The sequence below is a fragment of the Coffea arabica genome, chromosome 5e (assembly GCF_036785885.1).
Source record: "Coffea arabica cultivar ET-39 chromosome 5e, Coffea Arabica ET-39 HiFi, whole genome shotgun sequence".
In the NCBI taxonomy this organism is placed as follows: Eukaryota; Viridiplantae; Streptophyta; class Magnoliopsida; order Gentianales; family Rubiaceae; genus Coffea; species Coffea arabica.
In genome coordinates, this window is record NC_092318.1 from 51,833,228 (window position 1) to 51,858,852 (window position 25,625).

A 25,625-nucleotide genomic window follows, 5' to 3' on the forward strand; every position below is an offset into this window, starting at 1 on the left:
AAGAGCGACATACAATTTTCCATTAAGACCCTAACTCTCATAGCGATAATAATAGGCATGGTAGGCATTGCTTCATCAATAACACAGCCCTCGACAGATTCAAAATCCTGCCACAAAGTCAAAAGAATTGGACGTTTACTGCAGCAAGGTCACAAATCAAAGGATTATCTAACACAGGGAAAAAGGGCTCAAACGAAGGACAAAAGTAAGGTAAACCACAATGAAACGGTAACATGTGGTCAACTATGACATAGTCTCTCCCATGGCGCATAGTCCCTTCCATATAAACATCTCGTGCAGGGAAAGCATGAACAACGATCCCCATTACATCTGCGGTTAAACAACACATGCAGACAATTAGGCAGCAATGCAAGGAAAGGCAAAACAGAAAACATAGAAAAAACTTGCTTCCCTTTTGCAGTTTTCACAAATGAGAGACATTATTATGGTTTATGCTGTGATCCAGCATCGTTGGGGAGGTGTGACTGGTTAAGGCACAGACTTTGACAAATCCGCAGCTCTGTTCATTCTCTAAGAAGACAATTCTTATGATGGAATAATGTTTTTGGAACTTATAGTGATAGTATTATAGTGATTGTTTTGAAAAAAGAAAGAAAAAGGAAAAACCCAGGGGAAAAGAGAACGTGAAATAAATAAACAAAGAACGAGGGGAAAAACGGGGAAACAGTGAAGAGAACAGGCTGACATAACAAAAAAATCAAAGACTCAAAAGGGAAAAAAGGAAGGGAACAATATAAAAACCAGAATCAGCAATAAAACATAAAAAAAGAAGAATGCAATAAAATCAGTATCTCTGCCGTCACAGATGAAAATGAAAAGGAAGAAACGAACCCAAAAAAAGGGGGAAAGCACCCGAAGAACGGCAAGGGCAGAAACGACGAAGGGTGGCCTGAAGTTTTCCTGAGGCCACCTGTGGGAAAAAAGAAGGTGGAAAAGTTTCCCCGAGGCCAGCTCAAAAAACAACGACAAATCGAGCAGGGAAAAAAGCAATGACGAAGAGAAAAGCAACCCAGCAGCGACAAATCGAGCAGGGAAAAAAGCAGGAACAGTTGACCTAAAAACGCAGATGGAAGAAGGCGGAAAAATACGCGGAAAAACAGAAACTGGTAAAGCATAGGGGAAAAAAAGAGACCACAAAAGACGTAAAAAAAATAATAATAACAGGTCACCTGAAGATGAAGATTGGCGCGGCTGAGCAAGAAGAAACTCCGTTAAGGATAGCGGTCTGGGAAAGTATTCCGATGAAGTTTTTTGAGAGACGCCAGCTGAAAATGAAAACAAAAGGCAGCTGAAGAAGAAACAGTAGCGAGATATCCAGCAAGCAAAAGAGAGCGAAACGGGCAAACCGAGAAAACAGTAAACCATAGGGTAATGAGCGGCAGAAACAAAACTTCATTAAGGAAATGAAGCTGGAAAAGTTTTTCGCAGGCCATTGAGATGCGAAGATGATACACAAGAGAGGAAAAAGAGGACAGAAAAATGACAGACGAAAAAGTGATCCAGCTAACGAAGTAGGCCGCGTGGCCTTGTAATAAAAAAGAAAAAGAAGGAGTAGGCCGCGTGGCCTTGTAGTAATAGAAAAAAAAAGGAATAAATAATTAATAAAATAAAAAGGATGAATGATTTGAGATGCTACAGCGGACGACGACGACGACGAAAAAAAGCAAATGAACAGTAACACCCTTTGGCTGTTAGAGTGTTATGTTAATAATATGTTAATAATAATAATAATAGATGATCCATGAGACCAAATGTGTCTCACCATTTGATTCATTTATCTGTGATACTTATCAGTTATGGCCATTACTATTTATGTATTTAACTGTGATGACAAATATAATCTCTGTGACACTTGCATTCCTTTTTTTTTTATCCATTTTTTTCTGCCTCCTCGTGATAGTAGATTATCCATCATTTTTCAGTATTTGACATATGTGAAACACAGTACATCCCATTTGAGTTCGTGCAATATAATACCAGTATGACTAAAGGAAATCGAACGAAAATCGTAATGGCGAGGGAAGAAGAGTTAAAGGACGGCATGTTTTCACATTTTTCTCCCATAATATGGAGTTGTTCAATAAGAAATTTTCTTTTTTTCTGTTTCTGCCAAGTAATGGACGGTAAGAATTTCTTGAACGAGGGAGTAGAAATTCTACATTTTTTTTGTTGGTTATTCAGTATTTCTCCCCTGAGCCAACAAACCTAGAGCCTAGAGGGCGGTAATGGAAAGTTAAGACTGCTAAGTTGAATATTCGTTCAATTCTAGAGATAGCAACGGGGCAGTTTTGGGGATCCTCCAAAAAACCTAGAAGGCTGAGCAAGTGATCGTCGCGTTGCCTAAGGCCTCTGCCACGCTCCCGTTTCCCACTCACCCAATGAACTACGGGCCCCCACGTGTGGCTAAACTCTGCGGGCTCCATTCCCTCCATCCACGTCGACACCCTCGCCCCCACTTCTTTGTACGGCGTTGCGACGCCGTTACTCCTCCTGCACGCTACGCCCTCTGCTTTAACGTTTCCCGCTGACTTGGCATTTCCCTGATTTACGTTACCGTTACTTTTGCCATGTAACAACAAAAACACACACGTTTCGGGCGTCCGTAGTGTGCATGCCCGTTGCCCCGGTCGGGCCCAGCAACACTTTTCCTTTCCTTTACTCGCCCCACTTCCCCCGCGGTGTCCGCAAGTGATAATTTGGTTTTTTTTTTTTTTTGTCTAGAAGCTTCTATTCAATAGATCAAAGTTAAATTTAAAAAATAAAATAAAATACGGAACTGAAAAAAGTGAAACAAGAAAAATGTTGAATAAAACATCAAAAAAATTAAGAAAGTCAATTGGATTGTATAGATAACATCTGAGAATACTCATAAAACGCATAACATGCTTGTGCCAAATATCAACTAGAAATTAAATATAAATGAAATAACTGTTATGTTTAGTTGTCAAATATTCTAAATTTATTATTATTAGATTATATAATATAATATATTTATTTATATTAATAAATTGAAAGAAGGGATGAGGCGAGGGATGGGACCCCAAATTTAAAAAGAGGGGAAGAAAATTCCCCTGTCCTTGCCCCCGTCCAGCCCCATTACTCCCTCACGGGGCACCCGCTCCGTTGTCATCCTCGTTCAATTCTTGTTATTGTTAAGAAGAAGCAGGAGTACTCACATTAGGTAAGACTTTGCCATAGTATAAACACTACAAGGAGTAAGACGACTTTATTTTAGGCATGCGTTGACTTGAAAATCCACTTTCATAAACTTTTCCGAGCATTAAATGTCATAAAAGATAGATTGGTTGGAAGCAGAAAAACCTCGTGGAGATTGAAAAGAAAATTTCTGCAATCCTTAAAATTTTGAGGTAAGCAAACACTTAGAGCAGCAATTGAGTGCCTTATGCATTCAATTCAAAATATTTTCTGCGCCTCGAGCTCAAGTTATTTACACGAGTCCCATCCGTTTTTAACATAATTAAAATGTATCAAATTAATAGGGAAATGGTAAATGAATGTGTGCCTAATAATTTCCATGATAAAGCCTCACTAGCCCCTCTACTTAGATATGCTGATCACATTTGAAGCACGTAACTATTTAATATCAACATCTTATTTTAGTCATGAATTGACTAGAAAATGAATTCCCATAAACTTTTCCGAGCATTATTAGCCATAAAAAGATGATTGGTTCAAAACAAAAAGGGCAACTCGAGGATCAAAGTGAGAACTTTTGCAATCGTTAACATTTTCAGGTAAGCAACTGCGTGAAGGAACAATTGAATGACTTGATGCATAAACAATTCGAATTATTTTCTGTTCCACCAGTCCAATCCATTTTTTGTGGACATAATTAAAATGCACCAAATTAATAGCGCAATAGGAAAAAAATAATGGCTAAGCATAATATTTTTCATGATGAAACGTTAGTACTCCCTGCAGCCATGTTTATCACATTCAAAGTCTTTTAGTATTAACTACTGAGGAGTTTACAGTAGAAAACTACATGGGAACTTCCGTGGGAGAACAAAACAGGAAGCTGTGAGAGCAAAAAACAGAAGTCAAGAAATCCGATCAGTTAGGAGTGTGTAATGAAACGGAACATGATTTCTGTCACCGGAAAATTCATCACCTAAACATCAAAGGTGACGGCAATGGAAAATTGTACACCATTACTTCACTTGTAACTAATCTTGAATGAATTAGTGCAATAATTTTTGAACCCACAAAAAAAAAAACATAAAAAAAGGACACAGAGGAAAACAATAATTTCTTCCCTAGCTACAACACCTTTTTCCTCTGATTCCCTACCCGATCAATATAGGAAAGAAGTTGAATATGGTAGATAAGAAGAAGGAGAGTATGATGGATTGCCCCTGCAAATCCTATAAATTGCACGCCCAAGGACCTCCACCATTTCTGCAGCAAACCTCATGGTCAATGGCCTCAAAGACGTTGCCCACAATCCCACCACCGCCATCACTATTTCTGCGCCCAAGCTCATCATGCATTCTCATCGCTCATCCCAGGCCCCTTTGATTCCATCTGCAACACCAAGTCGCATTTTCAGCCAAACGCTCTTCCCAGACCATCAGAAAGGGTTGGAAAAAAGAAAACGTTCTAATGCGTAGTTGGTTGATTGTTAGGAGGTGCGATTTGCAAAGTAGTTGTCTCCGGGAGGATACGTGTCAGTTTACAAAAGTTACAAAATTCAAATGAAAATATGCGTGTTATACGCTTAAACCTGTCAGTGTCATAAAGGAAAAAAAAACGCCAACAAAGTAAGAAGTACTATTTTTTTTTTTTATCTGCAAAAGATAGGTGTTCTATAACCTAAACTAGTCTAATGTAAGCGAAAAAGGGCAAGGGGAGATGATCAACTAAGACAAGCCACATATTATGACAAATTTGAGAGAGGCAAGGGTTGAACTCTGACCTCCAACATCACTAAAGAGGGTGATGACCACGGGACCAAATGGCCAGTGACCAACAAAGTAAGAAGTACTAACTACTTCTTTCTTTTGTGCCTCTGTCCTTGCACAATTAATTATATGCTAGATATTTTAAATGTCGATATGTGATTGAAAATCCGTTTGAAGAAGTGGACGATGAGTAGGCCACCTGTGGCTAAGGAACAAGGACCGTTCCATAGGCTACATGAAGAATTAGCAAGGGTGGGCCATTTCAACAACGGCTATTCATGACGAAATTTTGATGCACAATTGTCGTCATCACATTTACTTCTTTTACTACTACTGATGCATGAATTTGGACAGGGACTTGCCCAAAAGTTCTCAGCTTGTATTTTGCTTTGCTTTACTACCTCATCTTCTGTTTTCTGCAAGAGATGCAGATTCCTAGCCATGCTAACAACACAGTAGCAACCCATAGAAACAATAATTACTGCTAGGATTACGACAAAGTTGAAATTGAGGCTAGAATTGAGGCTAGTATTGGTCAGGAAATATTTATACCATTTAGCAGATGACCAAGGATTCAATTTAACCTTACATGATCACGTTTTTTTCATGTGCAAGACATAAGACTGGGCACATGACACGAGTCAATCAAATACAGGCATAATGACCTTCAATCAAACCATAGAACAAGAAGAACAAATGACTGCTATGGTGACATCAAAGGTGAAAGTATAAACACTAGAAAGATAGTTTTATATCAGTAATCAAGCCATTTCTGCACTACCATCCTTTACATTGGGTACCAGACCATCTTGATTAATAGCAGGAATTGCACTTCTTGACTCCAGATCTTTAAGGCTAGTCTTCCTCAGGAAATCTCTGTACCACTTGGCAGACAGTCTTGGAATGCGATTCAAGGTTACGCGGTCTAAAGAATAAAGTCCAAATTTGAGATCATAACCACTGGACCACTCAAAGGCATCCATCAAGGTCCAAATGAAATAGCCCCGTACGTCAGCTCCATCCCTATTAGAAGACAAGTAGAAATCTCTTGAGCAAACTTCCAAAGAAAGGTGATCATAACAGGAGTATTAAACAGCTCTATACCCAGTTTATAATTGCAAATTTTGATGATGAAAAATGCATAACTAGCCTGCCAAAGGTTAAGCCAATATAGAAATGCCATTAACACATTGCTCTAAAATGGGCACATGGGGAAGACGAGTTTAGCAGCTACACATACACAAAGCTAGCAGCAACCCAGAGAAATTCAAAAAGAGAAAACAGCAACAACAAAAAAAAAGTTAGAATCAATATTAACTTTGTAACTGGGGAAAAAGGCTTTACAGTGCAGGCTCATTTGGAAAGAAAGTGTACCAGATAGAGTCTAACAGTGTAACATGAAGTTTGAATCAGTTTCTAATGCATCAGATTCTAAGAATCAAAGCTCTGTTAAATAAATAAGAGAAACAATCACCTTATAGCTTGAGCCAAAGATGCAATATATGCTTTATGATATTCAACTCGCTTGGTATCATGCTGCAAGTCATCAACTTCACCATGTTCCCACGGTGGACAATAACCTGAAGGTAAGTAAACAAACATATTATGACAATGAACATTATCATCAAATTTTCTATCAATTTTATGCGATTGCAATTAGTTTCCCATGCCTGAGCTGATGAGTTGAGGAAATAATGTGAAATGTCAGACAACTTCATGAGACACATTACTTTTAAATACTTGGTGCTTTCTAAAATCAATCTTAGCCACTTATTTAATTTAATGCAACTTAAACCATTCCACTTCAGCAGCAAAATTTAACTTCAACAACAGAGTGACACTGCAGATCAAAAACCAGATTCGCAGACGACTATTAAATACACTGCATATATCTGGACCCATGAGAATTCAGAAATATATATGTACCATTCTCCACGATGAAAACAGGCTTGTCAGGGTATCGCTTCTTAGCATAGTCCACAATCTCTTTAATGCCTCTTGGAACAATAAAAGTTTGAAACATCCCTGTCTGTTAAAAACAGGATAATTTACTTTAAATCACAGAAAAACAATAAATCTCTAGTTCAAGTTGTCATTGCAAATTGAATGCGATAAAAAATATTGAGTATTTAAGTCATGGAAAATGGACTTCTTTTTACCGGTTCCCCAATCGGAACACCATCTCGTTCTGTAATAGTAGACACAAAGCCTTTGATTGCACGGTTTTCACCCGGTAAACAGGTAGTATTAGAGCACATACAATTAGAATAGATGCAGTCCTTGGCATATACAGTTGCATAGTGGTTAAGCCCTATGAAGTCCGTACTATTGCTTAAGAGTTGTTTTTCCTCTGAAGTGAATGTCGGTAATTCTTTCCCGTGGTAGCGACGCATTTCTGGAGGATAATCACCATATACCAGAGGATCCAAACCCCTAGTTGGTAGGAATTACATCATGTCAAATCAAGAAAGTGGATTGTTATTCCATGATAACAGAGTTCACACCCACATGCAGCTCAACACCAAGAATTCTAGCCCATGAGGCCTACATCCAATCTTAAAAAGACATTGAGAACAAAACAGTAGAATTTATAAGATTTCAGTGTTACTGGTTGGTGGATTATAGTCTAACTATTTGTTGGTTCATGTTCCATAGAATGTATTCCATGCCCACTACCCACTGTGAGACAATAATAAGGGAGTGCTGTTTTTTTCTAGATCTCTACACTATCATAGCACAGAGAAAACACTAGGATTACCAAAAGATATATCCATCCTGGTCTAGCACTGCTTGATTTAATGGTCTGGTATATAAACCTACCAATTATCCAACTTACAGGTCTAGCAGGCTTGTTTCAAAGGACCTGTGAAGGGAGGGCAGTTTGCTTGCAGGTGTTTCCAAATACCAAACTAGTGAATAACTCATCAAGCCAGATTAAAGGCCTACTATTAGGTCATGATAGCACTTACCAAGCCAAAGAAAAAGCCAATGCCCTATTTGCAGCTTCCTTGTCAAGCTCATCATCACTCAATGGTTCATACATCATTGCACTCACTGCAACTCCCATCATGCCACCTTGTTTGTGCTGCATCAACATTAATTGATCTTTGTAATCAAAGAAGAAAAAAAAAAAGAGTATAAAACAGTGGTACAAAGAATTACTTCACTTGCCTGAAACTGCTCACGGTAGAGTTTAACAGCCTTGGAATGTGCCAGTAACATATTGTGCATTGCAATGAGTGGCTCAATATCTGAATTTCCAGCAGAACAATTGCCAAAAGGAGGTGAGCAACGACCTGGAGGGTATATTCCCTTTTCATAGGCTAATTCAGAAAGCAAATTTGCTTCATTCATTGTGATCCAATACCTCACGCGATCACCAAAGTACTTGAAACATGTTTCAGCAAAATGGACATAATCATCCCTTGCATATCACATGCACCGCAAATTTTGGTCATGAAATAAAAGACTTAACAACATCATTGAACACAGTAGAAAAAAGTTCAACATACTGCATAAAAGGACTTAGCCAGCCCCCGTATCTGTCCAAAAGTTCTTGGGGAAAATCGTAATGGTGAATTGTCACGAATGGCTTAATTCCTGCAATGCATAAATATTTCAAGCCTCAAAAGGAAAAAATGAGGTTGTGGGGCAGGGTTGACCAAGACTTTCTCCAGATTACCTCTGATTAATAGATTATCAATGATTTTGTTGTAAAACATGATTCCAGCAGGGTTAACATCACCTAACTTCCCTCCTGGCCATACCAAAAAAGGATTATAGTTACTGATAAGTGCTGATTGAACTTGATACTCACCAATAAACAACCAAAGAAAAGGTGTATGCAAAGGATCCGAAATTAACCATACTTGGCAAAATTCTGGCCCAAGAAATGGAGAACCGGTAAGCATCCACACCAAGAGAATGGATTATCTCGATGTCCTCCTATTGGAATTGAAAAAGTTTCAAAACTTCACGTCATTTCATTACTTCAATTTCTCAGTATTACATCTTCATCATACCGTGAATGTTAAAGAGTGCTTGAAAATAACAAGAAATAGGAGTAGAGATAGTACCAAATAACGATGGTAATGGTCAGCAGCTATATCTGCAGTGTCGCCATTATTTACACTACCTAAAAGAATTTGAATCAAATAAGAAATTAAACTGCTATCGTACAACAAGAAATGCTGGAAGACAGAGGCATACTAAAAAAGAAGCAGGTGCAAAATAGTATGACAAGTACCTCGTTTGCGGACAAAAACATCCCAGTTACTAAGACTCTTATCATCATCAAGAATTGCACCCTCAATCTAAAATTATCGGCACAGTATTATTGTTTTGGGCGAACTAAAGAATAAAAAAATTGAATCTTTACAGCCAAGAACACATACCCAAATCAGAAAAGTAGCAAAAGAAGCATACCTGGTATGAAGAAGTGGAAACACCAAAGAGAAACCCATCTGGGAAATCTGATTTTTTGACTTCTGCTGGTTGTTCTGCATTTCCATTGCCTTCTTCAGCAATGGCTTTTGCAGAAATCAGCAATATGACCAACAAAAAGCAGAAAAAGTAGTAATAGGTAATACTAGCAGTTATTTTCATGATCGGACCAGGTTGACTTGTCCTGAATTTCTTGAAACCAATAATATGAAGCAAATATTACTGTTCAGGGCAATTTGATTAGTGCAGCTGCTCTGCAAAGTTATGGGGTACTAAAAAATTTACAGAACTGACAATTGGACGAATAATATGATGTATCGCGATGGGCATGAATGGTTCTTGGAGCAGCGGTTTCTCCGGCTGGCTGCGTCAAGGATGGTTAATCGTGAACTGCTTACCTACTCTTACTCTTACTCTTACACTATTCCTTTGGATTTTAGTGCAGATACAGAGGTTTCAACCTCTGACCTGCAATCAAACCTTGTCTCAAAGGATAGGTGTGACAGTGACACTCAACGACTATGGGCGTCTCCAGTCTCCACTCTCCCATTATGATACTCAATTTCAAGTTTTCAACCTGCATGCAAAGGAAAAGGAATTTTTCACAAAAAAAAAAAAAAAATTTCTATATTTTCGTAAACACATTTTTCAATAACTTTTTTTTTATTTCACGTATATTAAATCGTTACAGATTTTCTATAAAAACTCCTAAAAATTGCAAATGGCTAAAAACCGAAGGAACGTAAATGATTTGACCACAAAAGAAGAAAACAAAGGAAGAAGGGAGGTAAATGTAATTAATCCAAAATATTAAGACAATAAAAGTACATTAAGGAAATAACGTCCAAAAACAAAGCAAATTTTAACACTCGTTGTAGACTATTTTTTTTTACAATGAATATCATTAATTAAAATTTAGATCGATCACATTTGGACCATTAACTGTATTAAGACAGACACCCTTTCAAAGAAAAAGTAACACTAATTGTCCCACCTAACTTCTTGTAACTTCGAAAGTTCCAGGAAGTTGTGAGTAAGTCAATTTTTACGTGTTAATTGCCCCACCGAACTTCAAAGGGTTCGGCTAATTTTGTTTTTTTTTCCCTTGTAAGTGCAATGAAAGGACTCAAACTAAGATCGGAACATTGAAGAACATTTATTGAAGGTGATGTTGCCAATATTGTCAAACTGATCAATGAAGATTCATTTGATATTGGGACATTCATCCAAGATTATTCGTAAACTGCTTGGCATGTACCCAGATTGGGCAGTTACTACGATTCTAAGACGTTTTAGTTCTACTTTTCTTGATCGTTTCGGTGGTTATATGATCCACCATCATTTGTAATTTCCTACTCGTAACGCGGATCTTCCTTTGCATTAATATAATTCTTACATCTTTCTTTATAAAAAAAAAAACCTTCTTAATTTTTTTTTGCACAAACAGTCTATTTTTTTTTTTTTTTGTCCAAATACTGTGTGAGTTCGTTTCTCTATTAGGAGATAAAGGCTTTATGTCAAAAAAGAAAGTAACACCCGCCCATCAAGTATGACTGCCAGTTGCCAAAAAAAAAAAAACACAGTCGAGCTCAAACTTATACAAGTCGAGCCAAATTGAGCTCACAAGCAATTTGGTTCCTGTAATAGCTCTTACTCAAGAGTCTTAGCCGCAATAAATTCTGTTGACCGGTTTTGTCAATGATTTCTTTGTGCGGCAGATAGCTCGATATTTCACATGCTACCAATAATGTAACATAAAAAAAAAAAAATTTTTTTTTTTGGAAAGAAACATCAATTGATGATAACAAGGCAGATTATTAATGTAATATGAATTGTTGATAATGTGGCTATATCGGACTACGGATCTTTAAAGCATCGTTCCTTTTCTTGGTGACCTTCCAGCAACACCACTGCCGACAAGTAATAATAGCACGCGGCCGCTATAGAAAGAAAAAGGTGCGTCTCTTTTTCTTTGTTTGTTAATCTTAATGATGAGTTGCTTGTCCTTTGCCGAAGATGATCTGGAATTGTTCATTCCCTAAAATTTTCCTATATATATATATATATATATATATGTATATATATATCAACAACATTAAATACATATCGCATGTGCAAAACTTAAATCTCAAATATAAATTTTATATATGTATCATACGTCCAGAACTCTCGCTTATATCCTGTTTCCTTCCTTTTTGCTTGACATAAATTTAATGCTAAGATTATAGAAATCAGTTTAATTATTGAAGGAACACGAACTCAGAACAACCATAAGATCAGATAAAAGGATACTGGCTAAGATGACTCCAAAGATGGAATCATGCCATTTCTGCAGTACCATTCTTTATATTGGGCAGAAAGCCATCGGCACTACTAAATGGAATTGCAATTCTTGGCTCCTGATGATTGAAGCTAATGTTGTGGAGGAAATCTCGATACCATTTAGCAGAGGACTTCGGAATTCGATCCATCGTGACACGATCTACGGCATAAAGCCCAAATTTTATGTCATAACCATCTGTCCACTCGAAATTGTCTATCAAACTCCATATGAAATAGCCGCGCACATCAGCTCCATTTCTACAATAGAAGAAGCCATCTCTCATTCCAGATGCAAGTGAGAGAATTGCATTGCTAATGATCACTATAAAGGTGAACGTTTAGGATGATTTTTTTTTTCCCTAGAGGTTACAACAATCCTTAGAAATGTCATTCTGCCTCGTTCCAAGAAAAGATGCATATCATGGCTTCTAATTGGAAAATTAGCACCAAAGAAAGAAAAGCAAAGCTATTGTCGTATCATGGGACAGGAATCGACCATATTTAGATTAATGCAGGATCAAACAGTAAAACACAACTCCTGCATTTTCTGCCTGCCAACAAAAAACTACACCAGAACTCTGTGAACAAATCAGAGGAGGAAGAATCACCTGATTGCTCGAGCCAAGGCTGAAAGGTATGATTTATGATACGCTACACGCTTGATGTCGTGCTGCAAATCAACACCTTGCTGGCCTTTTGGTGAAGCATAACCTGGAGGTAATTTGGAACTATCACTTCTTGTCTGCTAAGATTTTCATAATTATATTAGTTCTTTGTTTGCCTAAAAGTGTTCCACCGATTGACTTTATGGCCTCATGTGGCATGACAACTTATTCATGAGACACCATACTCAGAACTTATTTATGGCAGCCTGAAAAATATTAGGAAGGTTTAACAATCCCACTTCAGTCCATCTGCAAATTTTAGCTGGAACAACCCTACCCGCATATTCAGGTCAGGGTATGCAGAAGACGGGAAAATGTTTTATTTGCCAGAAGAACAAAAATAGAAGATGCAAAAAACATAGGGAGCGTGCTACATAAATTTGGATCCAAGAGCATCTTAAAAGAATATATTCACCGTTCTCAGTGATAAACATAGGCTTGTTATGGTATCTCTCCTTAATGTAGTCCACAACTTCTTCCATTCCTCTTGGAACAACAAAAAATCGAGGATTCCCGGTCTGCTAGAAAGAAGAAACTTACACCTTAAAAGTTGGAAAAGAAATAACTTGTTGGTGTAGTGAAATAAACAACAGATATTATTGATTATAAGTCAGGCAGAATCACGTTCATACCGGTTCCCCTATTGCAACACCATCCCGGAATCCAGTGGTAGACACAAAGCCTCGAATAGCGCGGTCTCCACCCGGGAAACAGCTTGGAACAAAACAGGTACAACTAGAATGGATGCAATCCTTAGCATATAGAGTTACATAATGATTTAGTCCGAGGAAGTCAGTACTATCTCTCATGAGTTGTCTCTCGTCTGATGTGAATGTTGGTAGTTCACTCCCATGGTAGCGACGCATTTCCGGAGGATAATCACCAAAAACTACAGGATCAAAACTCCTGTTTTGCAAAAAATTAAATATAAGGTGATGTGAGTACAACACATGCTTCTCAATAATGCTAACAAGGCCTCGGTCCATCTGCAAATTAGAAAGGCCAGTACGGAGGCAATGAGAGTAAAACTGCACACTCTCAATTGGATAATTTTAACCACTTACTCCCGCCAGTTGCCGCTGGCCATTTGGTCCAGTGGTTTAAGGTGATGCTGGACGTCAGGGGTTCAACCCCCGCCTCCCACAAAAATTTGTCACAATATGTGGCTGGTTTTAGTTGACCATTCCCCTTACCCCTTCCATTAAATTAGGCTAGAGTAGGTTATAGGATATCTATCGTTGCGAAAAAAAAAAATACTCCCGCCAGTTGTATGTATAGTATACTAACCATCAGATAAAATGAGAGGTATTATACTTCTCCGACACAACATATACAGTTTACGAAAACAATTTAAAAGCTTTTCTGCATAGATCCCAGGATATTTTGGAACAGAAAGAGACTTGTTCAAGTGCAGTCTAAAGCTGTCAGTGCTCCACCTTGCAAGGCATATAGACTTCTGGTTGACCTGTTAATGGTCAGCACTTTGCATGCATACCGTTCATATTAATTCCTGATCATCCATCAACACTTACCAACCCACATAGAAGGCCAAACCCCTACTTGCTGCTTCTCTGTCAAGCTCGTCATCAGTTAATGGTTCGTACATATGTGTGCTTACAACAAGCCCTATAGTCCCACCTTGTTTGGGCTGCATCAACAGGAATAAGGTTATGGTAGTCAATACAGGAAAACTAGTATATCTGCAATTACCAATGCACTCAACTGACTCTACTTGCCTGAAACTGCTCACGGTATAGCTTGACAGCCTTGGCATGTGCCAGTAACATGTGGTGCATTACGATCAGCGGCTCAACATCTGAATTACCAGCAGAACAGTTGCCGAAAGGAGGCGAGCAACGAGCTGGAGGATATTTTCCCCTCTCATAGGCAAATTCTGAGACCAAGTTCGGTTCATTGATGGTGATCCAGTACCTTACCCGATCACCAAAATGCTTGAAACATGCCTCAGCAAGACGGACAAAGTCTTCCCTAATGCATATACCCAAAATTTTGCTCACAGACGGCATTAACTTCTGAAAATAATTCAACAACCAGAGAGAAACAAACCAACATACTGGATCAGAGGGCTAAGCCAACCCCCATATCTGTCCATAAGCTCTTGGGGAAGGTCATGATGGTGTATTGTCAAGAATGGCTCAATGCCTACATTTTAACATTTTGAGTCAGAAGTGACAGAATAAAAGTGGGTGGGGCGGGATGGGTGGGTCAAGCGAAGGTGCCGAAGTTTTTGCAGATTACCTCTAAGCAACAGATTGTCAATTATTTTGTTGTAGAACAAGATTCCAGCAGGGTTAACATCACCAAATTTCCCTCCTGTCCAACCGCAAAAAGTTTATACTCATCAAGGAACGCAGATGCCCAACATAAATATATATTAAAAAGAAAAGATACCTACTTGGCAGAATTCTTTCCCATGAAACTGAGAAACGGTAAGAATCCACCCCAAGAGAATGCATAATCTCAATGTCTTCCTGCAATAGTACAGAAAAGGATACAAACTTCTTCAAATCACTATTTCAAGGCTATTACTCTTTCCTAGTTAATAATAAGAATGCAAGTAGTTAAGGATCCATACAAGAGAGAAACAAGAAAACAGACTAAATTTGGTACCAAGCAACGATGGTAATGGTCGTCAGCTATATCTGCATTATCTCCGTTCTCTATATTGCCTAAAAGAAGTTAAAGGAAAGTACAAACTGAATAGTTAAATGTAATGGCAAATCAGAAGTAACACAGAATAAGAGTACTATCTTGCAGTTTACCTTTGGTATGGGCAAAAACATCCCAGTTACTGAGACTCCTACCGTCTTCATGAACTGCACCCTCAACCTAAAGCATTGGCATCAAACAAGGACTCTCTATTCAGCTAATTCTGGGAGAAACAGAGCGAACATGCTTTACTAAGAAATCAGAGCAAATGAAGCAAAAGTAGCATGGGATGCATACTTGATAGGAAGAAGTGGCAACACCAAAGAGAAACCCATCTGGGAATTGTGACCTTTCGACATCTTCTGCTTGTTCTGCATTCTCTTCCCCTCCTTCAACAATGATATTTGGAACAAAATCCAGCACAGACGTGAGTAGTAGTAGTAGCAGAAAGACGAGTGAGGACAACGCAGAGCTGACTTTCATGATTTACTTTTTCGTTTCTGTGTTTTGCAAATCACTACTTTTATGTATATTGATGTTTTTGAGTTATGAGTAAATCAATCAATTCTTTTAGGGAGTATGAACCAAAAGGAGTTTGACCAAAAACAAAAAAAAAGAACCAAAAGGAAATGTCACAAGTTCTGAATAGAGCTAATAAAAAGCATTGATTAGAGCAGGCGACCAGGCCCCAGGCGGGACAACCATCAGCATCTCAGATCTGGATATTTTTAAGTGAAAGCTTTTTGAGCCCAGTCCCGACTCATCAAATCCTTCTAGCGAACACATCGTATTTGGAGAGATCAAATCCTTCTAAAGTCACTTTTATTAAGTTCGAAATCAAACAGCAATCGTACGAAAAATTTTCCTAGAACATGTAATTCCGAGCTCGCCATCATGTCTGGACACAAACTTTATGTTCGACAGTCCGAGATAGATAATTGAACGTTGTTGCTTTTGATATCCGCCACCTACGAGCCAAGGGTACTAAACGAGTATGTTGATCCGTGCATAATAATTCAATGAAAGATAAAATAATAATTTTATATATTCCTGTGTATATATATATATATATATATATTCATGTTAGAAATTTGTTAAAAAAGGATTGAATTGTCAGAGTAATTCACAATTTGATATGTGCAACTTTTGCTTTTTCCTTGTTTTATAAATTCACCATATTCAAACAAATTACTTTTACTTTTTTCTTTTACTGAGGGCGAAAGAGATTTTGGGCCGATAAGTTCGACCTTTCGCGAGAAATGTAAGTGCAAGAGTCCAGAAATTGGAGTGAGGCATAGTTTCAACTTATATTCTAAATTTGGTTGTGTTTGGATTGCATTTTCCATGATTTTTCATGGAAAAATTACTGTAGCGATTTGATGTATGTGAGGAAAAAAGGTAATAGAAAAATGTGATCACGGAAAACAACGTAATTTTCCGACGAAAAACTGCAATCCAAACAAGGCCGACTATTGATTTTAAGTAAGTAACACGTATAAACACACGCACATGTAGACAAGGGTATTTGGATAGTAGAATATTTGAGATAATTTTTTAAAAAAATATTATGATATTTTTTTTGATATAATATATGTGTAATAACAAAGTAATTAAAAAATAAATTGATGATATAAGCATATATATTTTGATAAATAATTCACTGTCCAAACAAAGAATCGATCAAAGATGGACGTACACATGGAGAGCAGAAAATAGTGTGGAATCCGTCACCCATCTGCTCCACCTACTTTTACTCCTAAATAAATGAAAATGTGGGTCTCCGCTCCGTATTATTATTATTATTATTATTATTATTATTATTGGAGCTAGGTGATTTCCTGAGGAAATTTCTGTACCACTCAGCAGAGGATCGAGGTGTTCGATTCAACGTCGTACGATCCACGGAGCAAAGTCCAAATTTTACACCATAGCCAAGCGTCCATTCAAAATCATCCATCAATGTCCAAATAAAATATCCCCGCACGTCGGCGCCGTTTCTGTCAAAACAAAATTCGTAAATAATTTGATCAATTTTCCATCAGAAGATGATATACTACTAGTACAAGTGAAAACATCAAGAAAAAAAAAACTAATAATGATAACTGCAAAGGTAAATGCGAGAGGAATGGATCCTTATCGTGCAAGAGCTCATGTAAATTTGTTGAAATGCCCCTTTATACCCTTGCCTGAGGATCATGAGATGAATAGTTGGAAGCTTGGTACTATGTTCTTATCTTAAAGAAACAAAGTGGCAAGGCAAAGATGATAGATAATTTCTAGATTAGAAGAAGACTGTATATCGTCTCGTAATTGGATTAGAATCGTCCAGATTTAATGCCGGGATAAATGGATGTCACAGGAACAATCTCAGTCTCACCTCATGGCTCGAGCCAAGGATGCAAGGTATGCTTTATGATATTCAATCCGCTTATCATCCAGCAGGTCATCAAGTTGATCTTCTTGCTGCGGTGGAGAATAACCTGTAGATAAGTTGGAATCAAGATTCCACAAATGGTGAAACATTATTATTATTATGTAAGATTCCGTAATGGTAGTTGTTGGGACAGCATATAGAACTCAAGAAAACTTCGTGCAATTTGCACTCCAGAATCTTAATAACACCCCCCCCTCGAACTGGAAATGGCGAAAAAAGCATAAAAGCAAGAGTCAAAATCTTCTGAAAACAACCAAACACTCGTAATCTTCTGGATCCTAGATATTTCCTCATAGTATAAGTTTACCATTCTCAGTAATAAATATAGGCTTGTTATGGTATCTGTTCTTTATATAATCCACAAGCTCTTCCATTCCTCTTGGTACAACATAGCATATTGGCAACCCTGTCTGTTTAAAAACATAACAAACACGTCAGGAAGTTGCTATCTTATTCTCATAGCGCTACAATCAATTGAATCTGATACTCATATTTTTAATGAAACAAATCAATTGAAAATTCTCTTACTGGTTCCCCAATCAAAACACCGTCACGCTCTTCAGTAGTAGACACGAAGCCCCGGATGGCACGGTCTCCACCGGCCACACACGCAGATCCGGAGCAGGCACAACTCGATCGTGTGCAGTCCTTAGCATAAAGAGTTCCGTAGTGGTTTAATCCGAGGAAGTCGATGCTGTCCCTGATGAGCAGTCTTTCCTCGGATGTGAATTTGGGTAACTCATTCCTGAGATAGCGACGCATCTCTGGAGGATAATCACCGAACACTGGAGGATCGAGATTCCTGTGTGTATACAATTACAATTGAAGCGTGACAAGTCGACAATTTCAATCTATTTCAGGGCAAAAGGCATGATTCATTATGTCAAATATTAAAGCCAATGAAGCTTTGATCAAACGAAAGGAAAAAGTTGCATGGATTGGAGGCTGGCAGGGCAAAAGGTACAACTGATTGTGATTGCAGAACTCACCAAGCCACATTAAAAGCCAAAGCCCTATTTGCAGCTTCCTTGTCGCGCTCATCATCAGTTAATGGCTCGTACATAAATGCGTTGACCACAATGCCGATTACACCACCCTGTTTGGGCTGCATCAGATTTCGTGTAGCCAAAACAACAGAAGTGAGCTGCATAATCCTCTAAAAACTAAGGGATGCGGAGAGAAGATGATATCGCCAACCAACCACTTGCCTGAAACTGCTCACGGTAGAGTTTCGAAGCCTTGGCATGTGCAAGTAACATGTTATGCATTGCAGTCAGGGGCTCAGTATCTGAATTGCCCTTCGAACAGTTGCCAAAAGGAGGGGAGCAGTGGCCTGGTGGAAATATTCCCATTTCGTAGGCAAATTCCGAAACCAAATTTGCTTCGTTGATGGTGACCCAATACCTCACCCGATCGCCAAAATTCTTGAAACATGTTTCAGCAAAATGGACAAAATCATCCCTAATGCATCACATACACACCAAAGTTAGTTCTTATTATTTACAACAGTTACCTTTCACACAAAATCCACAATCAGAATAAAAGTTCAACATACTGAATCAAAGGACTGAGCCAACCCCCATATCTGTCATGAAGCACTTGGGGCAGATCACCATGGTGAATCGTCACAAATGGCCGGATTCCTGCCAATGTATTGGACAAATTACTTGGACCTCTAAGACAGTAGCAGTAAAGGAGAGATTAAGAATGCAATGAACATCTGATGTTTGGTTAGTACCTCTGACCAGAAGGTTATCAATTATACTATTGTAAAACATGATTCCAGCAGCATTAACATCACCGAGTTTTCCATCTGCCCAATTACCCAAAGAATCATCTCGAGTCTCTATCACACGGAGAAAAATGGGAAGTGTCCTGAGGAGGGGTTGTAACTTGAAAGAAAAACAACGTACTTGGGAGGATTCTTGGCCAGGAAATGGAGAACCGGTAAGCATCCACCCCCAGAGAATGAATCATCTCTATATCTTCCTATTATGATTCAAAAACAACAAACTTTATATCGTTTGAATAGTTAAATACGTTAATATTACGTCTTCGTTTCATTCATGTAAAAATGTTATGGTCCATGAATAAAGTAAAAAGAAAGCATAGTGGTAGAGTCGGCAACTTGGTACCATGTAATGATGGTAATGGTCAGTGGCTATATCTCCAGTGTCTCCATTCTCTACATTACCTAAAACATATTTGAAACAAACTAGAAATTTCAAAATTCTTTCCAAAAGCAAATACTTGTAAGAAAGCACTTGAAAATGTCACTATTAATTACCATTTTTGTGCACAAAAACATCCCAGTCACTGAGGCCCTTTCCATCTTCGAGAATCGCACCCTCAATCTAAAACCGTTGGTAGAGTGTCACAACAAGCAAATATCAACAGGACTGCATAGAGAAACATTACCAAAAAATGCAGACAAATGCAGAAAGGGGGTAGAAATACGCATATATATACTTGATATGAAGAAGTGGCGACACCAAAGAGAAAGCCACCCGGGAAATGTGATCTTTTGACGTCTTCAAGCTCTTCTGTTTTTTCATTGCCTCCTTTGTAAAACACCGTTGCACAAGGATTTGCAGAATTCAGCAATACGAAGAGCCAAAAGCAGGAAGATGACAAGATAGTGGTAATTTTCATCGGTTGATTATTCGAGTGCGATGTGGGTTCTGAAAATTCAGTGTTGGACGTTGTATAAAAAGTAGTAACAAGAAGTCAAATTGGCACTTGAGAAGATCACTCCTCATCCCGTGAAAATGCCTGTTACCTACTCAGACATACTATCTTTTATTTGTCATGAGAATGAAGATTTGTTTCAAAAGATATTGATTACTGAAGGCAAATATTAGAGAAATTGATAAAGGGTTTAAACAAATTATAGAAAACATTACGGAAACTTAACAAGGTTCGTTGATTTTAAAGGATTGAGTGCCGATGTAATTGTGTTACATGTTATTCGATCTCGTTATTATACATATTTATTTATTATAATATCGTAGTGAATATATGTGATGTATTTTGCTCACGTATTATGATTATGCACCAAACAATATAACAACGCCACCGGCATGAGGCATCCGTTCCGGATAAAAATGGTGGCCAAGGTCATACACAGTTAACGTAAACGTGAAGGTTGGTTATGTTGTTGTGTTGCGTGCTGCCGTCAGGCATACGGATTAAGGATTGTTTATTCTTAAGTACCAACAAAGTCAACAAGTACAAACATGTTAAATTTAATCATTGAGGGTACCTGTCCAATGATGCTGATTGGCCGTGTTATCAGTTTAATCGGCGGATGATATCAATGAGAATTAATATTGGGAATGGCCGGCGCCAACTGCCGAGTGCATTTTTTGTTTTTTGTTTTTTGTTTTGGCTCAACAGACGACTGTGAATAGATAGAGTCCTTCCTAGGAAATAGGGTGTCAACCGGCCGGTTTCGGATCGAAATTGAAAATTTTGAATTCAGACCCATTTTTATATAGTAGGTTCGGACTCAATCTATATATTCGACGGATCTTGATCTTAAGAATTTTGGAATCGGGTTCAACGTGTTCCAAGTCGGATTCGAGTCTACTCGAAAAGAAAAGATGGAAACTTAAATATTCTAAAAATCAAATCCAAAACCAATCATAAATCCAATCTCCAAACTTAAATAAATCAAATTACAAAACTAACTACAAATAACTCGCAATAGTCAATCCAAAACTAACTACAAATCAATCTACAAAGTCATTACTAAATTGCTAATTTGGTAAAAGAATATATTTAGAAATATTTATATTTTATAATTATTAATATATTGTTCGGATCCCAGTCGAAATCTTACATTTCGTATCTGACCCGTTTTTTGTTCGAATAAATGGGTACGGGATCAGATCTAGATAGCAGAATTATTTTTCAACCCAAACTCAGAATATATTGTCGGATTTTGAATTGGGTCCGGGTCCAAACTCGACCCGTTGACACCCCTACCCGAAAATACACTAATTATTTATTATGAGGGTCTAAATTCAACAATCGCCTTCTTAACCAGAAATGGTAAAAACTCCACCCCGTAACAAAATATCATTTTTCCTAAATTCTACAAGCACGTTTACGAGTACCAGTAAGAGATCAAGCGTTAAGGAATAAAACTACTAGTAGTGATGAACTTAAAAAGGTATTCAAGGATCAATAATTGTATTGTGCGAGAATATAACTAAAATAAGTACTTTTGTTTATGTGACTTGGTTGGTGGGGATTCGGTCTATAGGAAAGAGAATCAGAGATTTGGTAAACAACCCCGAGAAGCATCACATGGTGGACAGAGGGTGAGCTAGTTGGGATTCACGGGCCTCTTTTTTCCGAAACAGAATAAACTCACACACGCACACAATTAGATTAGAAACACTCGAAAGTTACGTCCGTTAAATCTAAGCAGAACCTACAGAGAACTCACGTCCAGCCAATTGGATTTTAAGGGCTTCATGGCACCAGATTTATTCTTAGTTGATTAAAAAGAAATATTATGCTTTAAAAATGAATTTTTTTTGTCATTTTTCTATTCTGAGTTTTTTTTAAAACTTTTAAAAAGTCAAAAGCAGGAAGAAGAAATAATTGACAATAGCAAATAATTAATATTCTGAAAGCGAAGCTTAAAAGATTTTTTAAAAAAAAATCAGTTTAGAACACGCCGTTTATGTTGTCATCATAGCAAAATGGGTTCTTCTCTTCCACCATGTTCACACAAAATTGACTGCAAAAATCTCATGAGCCTTGCTTTGTCAAAGCCTGATCCTGTAAGCCCTATCGATAGGCCTACTTGACTATGTGCCTCATGAATTTGCCCAGCCGACTTGGACTATGTCGGCAAGAATAAAGTTTTGAAATGGCCGCTAAATGCCAGCAGTCTGTTGGGCTTCGGAAAAATTTAGATGATTCATTTTTTCACCTGCAGGGCAATCAGGCCGAAAAAATGAGAATTATTTTGGTAGGCCCAACAATACAGAAGATTGTGTATATCACACAAAATACATGTCACGTCCAAATAACTTTTTTTAATACATATGTCATGAACCAAACGGTCATAATGTATATATTAACTTTGGTCTCCAGTTATTGGTTTCGTCAGTGTACATAATAATTTAATCAGTATACACAAAATTCACTCCTTTCTAATTATGCAAATCTAGCCGGTACTATTAGACAAGGGGTTATTTGGCCATTCCCTTTTCTGTTTGACTTGGAATATTTGCTAGAATGCTAAGTCTTTTTTTTTCCCCCTTTTTTTTCTTTTTTTTTTAAGAGAATCAATAGTGACTCTCCATTTACCCGTGTGATGACTCAAACTCATAAATTTTTTATTACGAGTATCTTACCAACTAAACCATGCTTTGTTTGTCGAATCGAAGTCTTTAACTCACCAATTCTTTTGCTCAAAAAGTGGAGTAACTAAATTTTAGAGTATTTAGGTGCATTCCTAGCATGGTGAATCCTTTTTTGGAACCAGCATTATCATTAAATAAACCCCAATACAGTCAAGGTTTTTTAGTGTCTCATTAACGATTAAAATGTGATTTTACTGCTCCTGGGTATGAATTCAATCCTTCTTTCCCAAACTAAATTTGTTGTGAAAAGAATGGATGATAATTTCTCCAAAAGCTTCTAGCTCGGTAGCTGACAATGCCTTCAAAGTCCCCTCAACATTTGACAGAATACTTGTTATTAATATTGATATACTTTCGTACCCCATTTTTTTTTTTATGTACTCCTATCTTAATTTCCTTTTGTTTATTTATTTAAGGGTTATTATTAGCCCGCGGGGGGCTATCGGGGCGGGGGTTGGGACGGGGGCAGGGGGGAATTATTTCCCCCCGCTTAGAAACGGGGCGGGGGGCGGGGGAGTATACCCCCGCCCCATCTCCCGCCCCGCCACCCGCAAAACAAAAAAAATATATATATATAAATATATATAATATGTAAGTTAATTAGTTATAAACTTATGATAATGATATTATTAGTTAGATGTATTATATAATGTATATTAGTTTATGTAATATAATTGATATTATCAATTATATGAATAATTATGCATGTCTACTAATAGAATTTATTAATTAGTTATACTAAATTTACTAATACATTTATACTAAATTTCTAATTACACTTTTTTCTCAAAAAAAAGCACAAACACAATAAAGAATTAGTGATTGCATTTGTACTAAAAGTGAAAACTTGACTATTTTAGTTATATTTATTTCATCATATTGGATTGTATTCAAATAACTTCTGTTTGATTGTTTTTATGAGTTTCAATTGTAAAATTACAATGAATAATAATTTGGTGATGTGTTGATATTTTAGTACTTGATTATTTATTAAAATTTAATTATAATAAAATTATATAATAAAATTTTATTAACCCCGCGAGGGAAGCGGGGCAAGGCGGGGGGAGCAGGAAACGGGGGACGGGGCGGGGGACGGGGGGAACTAATAGGCAACGGGGCGGGGGGCGGGGGACGCCCCGTTGCCATCCCTAGTTATTATCACTTTACCCCCCTTAAACTATATCACTACTGTCAGTTTACCTCCTAATATTATTTTTTAGTTACTTTACCCCCCATAAGTAATTCAACTCAACATGTTAAGAAATTTTGGACCAAAATATCATTTTATTCTATAGCATTACTACATTGTTATTATTACTTTATTCCTTTAAATTATAGTGATATAATTGCTTTAATTCCTAACATTATTTTCTAAGCATTTGACTTCATTGTTAATCTAACTAATATGGTCAAAAAATTTTTAATATATTTACCCTTATATATATAATTAAAAATAAAAAAGTTGGAATGATTATTATTCTTTTTTTTCACTTTAACAGATCCAAAAATATAAAAATAAAAGGATTTTCTCAAATTTCTTTTTTCACACTTATTAATACTAAGAAAAGAAAAAGAGACAAGAAAGAAGAAAACAGAAAATTAGATTTTGTGAAGAAAAATATTTAAAAAGTCTAACATTGTTATATTAATTTAAGGTTGTTGGGATTAAGATTGAAATCTGGTGGTAAACAGTAAAGTGAAATAATTTTAAAATAATAAAAGTATTTTAAATCTTTTTTATTTGTATTTTTAAAAAAAGAATTGAGCTCTCTCTCTCTCTCTCCCCCTCCCCCTACCCATCTTTCTATTTTTTTTGTAATTTTAATAAGATTACCAAGAAGAAATAGATTAATACTTTGACTTTTTTTTCTTGATACTAAAGAGGAAAAAAGCCACTCAAAATTTTTTATTGTTTTTATTATACAAAGAGGAGGGTACTTTCTTCTAAAGTTTTTTAACTTACTAAGTTGGTTTAATGGTGGGATAAATTGCTCAAAAAATAACTCTATGGGGTAAACTGATAATGAGGCTATAGTTTATGGGAGTAAAGTGATAATAACTTTAAGGGTTAAACTTGTCTTTTCACTTTAATTAACAAACTCCGTTATTTTTGTGCGTTAGTCTTGGGAGTAAAGTGACTAAAAGATAACGTTAAGGGGGAAATTGATAGTGGCACCGAACGTTAAGGGGGTAAAGTAATAATAACCCTTTATTTAATTTTGGTGCTTAGAAACGATCATGTTATACAACTATTGTGTGATGTATACATGTCATGATAAGGTGATCGCTAATGTGTAGTAAATGATAATGCTACAGAAGTCCTTGTTGATATCAAGTTCTTTCCTATAAAAGAGGATATGGTCAACACTTCATAAAAACCAAGTAAATCAGCATTCGTACATGCGGTATCATGCATTACATGCTCATCTACCAAATATTTTACAATTTGGAATACCTCTTAAATGTTACTACTACTATAAAAGGTGGAATAACATATGGCAGAGTGCATCTTAAATTAGGGTGAAACTCTGAGGAGAGTACAAGGTAAGATATTTCTTGTTGCAAGAAAATTTTGCCATGTTTAGTTACAAATTTATTGCTCAATTTCTGATTTAGCTTTAAAAAAAAAAGATATTCTACTTGACTCTCTAATTCCCATTAATTTTAGGATTTGAAAGGCTCGAACTCTTCTTGTTTTTCCTAGACAGTTACCATATTTCTCCTTTTGTATAACAAAGAAAAAAAAAAACCAAACAATCACTTCAAA

At 37.0% G+C, this 25,625-nt stretch overlaps 3 protein-coding genes and 1 long non-coding RNA gene across 5 annotated transcripts; all 4 read right to left on the reverse strand.

The window, feature by feature from the left end:
- Window positions 1–15: 15 nt before the first annotated feature.
- LOC140006736 (uncharacterized) lies at window positions 16–1,703 on the reverse strand. The gene is made up of 2 exons (XR_011814531.1): window positions 1,191–1,703; window positions 16–330 (listed from the first exon to the last, which is right to left on the reverse strand). It is a non-coding gene; the product is annotated as an uncharacterized lncRNA (long non-coding RNA).
- A 3,771-nt stretch (window positions 1,704–5,474) lies between these two features.
- Window positions 5,475–9,904, reverse strand: LOC140004049 (beta-glucosidase 18-like). The gene is made up of 12 exons (XM_072049208.1): window positions 9,369–9,904; window positions 9,190–9,256; window positions 9,020–9,078; window positions 8,813–8,888; window positions 8,626–8,700; window positions 8,456–8,543; window positions 8,115–8,367; window positions 7,913–8,028; window positions 7,103–7,376; window positions 6,870–6,972; window positions 6,418–6,523; window positions 5,475–5,966 (listed from the first exon to the last, which is right to left on the reverse strand). The coding sequence occupies exons 1-12, from the start codon at window positions 9,546–9,548 to the stop codon at window positions 5,705–5,707; spliced, it is 1,659 nt and encodes a 552-aa protein (XP_071905309.1). The 5' UTR covers window positions 9,549–9,904; the 3' UTR covers window positions 5,475–5,704.
- A 1,595-nt stretch (window positions 9,905–11,499) lies between these two features.
- Window positions 11,500–16,001, reverse strand: LOC113688214 (beta-glucosidase 18). 2 transcript variants are annotated; one of them, XM_027205964.2, is made up of 12 exons: window positions 15,341–16,001; window positions 15,157–15,223; window positions 15,005–15,063; window positions 14,790–14,865; window positions 14,633–14,707; window positions 14,449–14,536; window positions 14,110–14,362; window positions 13,906–14,021; window positions 13,006–13,279; window positions 12,789–12,891; window positions 12,317–12,419; window positions 11,500–11,966 (listed from the first exon to the last, which is right to left on the reverse strand). In XM_027205964.2, exons 1-12 carry the CDS (start codon window positions 15,524–15,526, stop codon window positions 11,705–11,707), a joined length of 1,662 nt encoding a protein of 553 aa, XP_027061765.1. In that variant the 5' UTR covers window positions 15,527–16,001; the 3' UTR covers window positions 11,500–11,704. The 2 variants fall into 2 exon arrangements, with proteins under 2 accessions (XP_027061765.1, XP_027061766.1); XM_027205965.2 differs by having other exon boundaries at window positions 15,157–15,266; window positions 15,341–15,481.
- A 652-nt stretch (window positions 16,002–16,653) lies between these two features.
- On the reverse strand, window positions 16,654–20,385 carry LOC113743801 (beta-glucosidase 18). Its single transcript, XM_027271900.2, has 12 exons — window positions 19,947–20,385; window positions 19,765–19,831; window positions 19,613–19,671; window positions 19,391–19,466; window positions 19,216–19,290; window positions 19,033–19,120; window positions 18,686–18,938; window positions 18,467–18,582; window positions 18,006–18,279; window positions 17,785–17,887; window positions 17,421–17,523; window positions 16,654–17,040 (listed from the first exon to the last, which is right to left on the reverse strand). The coding sequence occupies exons 1-12, from the start codon at window positions 20,127–20,129 to the stop codon at window positions 16,800–16,802; spliced, it is 1,638 nt and encodes a 545-aa protein (XP_027127701.2). The 5' UTR covers window positions 20,130–20,385; the 3' UTR covers window positions 16,654–16,799.
- Between the last annotated feature and the right edge of the window lie 5,240 nt (window positions 20,386–25,625).

Bases quoted from the DNA above. Each gene is read 5' to 3' on its own strand.
- LOC140004049 (XM_072049208.1), bottom strand. From the start codon at position 9,548: ATGAAAATAACTGCTAGTATTACCTATTACTACTTTTTCTGCTTTTTG. The intron at 9,079-9,189 runs GTACTTGTCATA...AAATTCTTTTAG, and splicing joins TGTTTTTGTCCGCAAACGAG to GTAGTGTAAATAATGGCGAC. The intron at 5,967-6,417 runs GTGATTGTTTCT...GTCTTCTAATAG, and splicing joins TCTTTGGCTCAAGCTATAAG to GGATGGAGCTGACGTACGGG.
- LOC113688214 (XM_027205964.2), bottom strand. From the start codon at position 15,526: ATGAAAGTCAGCTCTGCGTTGTCCTCACTCGTCTTTCTGCTACTACTA. The intron at 15,064-15,156 runs GTAAACTGCAAG...AACTTCTTTTAG, and splicing joins TGTTTTTGCCCATACCAAAG to GCAATATAGAGAACGGAGAT. The intron at 11,967-12,316 runs GTGATTCTTCCT...CTTCTATTGTAG, and splicing joins GCCTTGGCTCGAGCAATCAG to AAATGGAGCTGATGTGCGCG.
- LOC113743801 (XM_027271900.2), bottom strand. From the start codon at position 20,129: ATGAAAATTACCACTATCTTGTCATCTTCCTGCTTTTGGCTCTTCGTA. The intron at 19,832-19,946 runs GTATATATATGC...CAACGGTTTTAG, and splicing joins TCGCCACTTCTTCATATCAA to ATTGAGGGTGCGATTCTCGA. The intron at 19,672-19,764 runs GTAATTAATAGT...AATATGTTTTAG, and splicing joins TGTTTTTGTGCACAAAAATG to GTAATGTAGAGAATGGAGAC.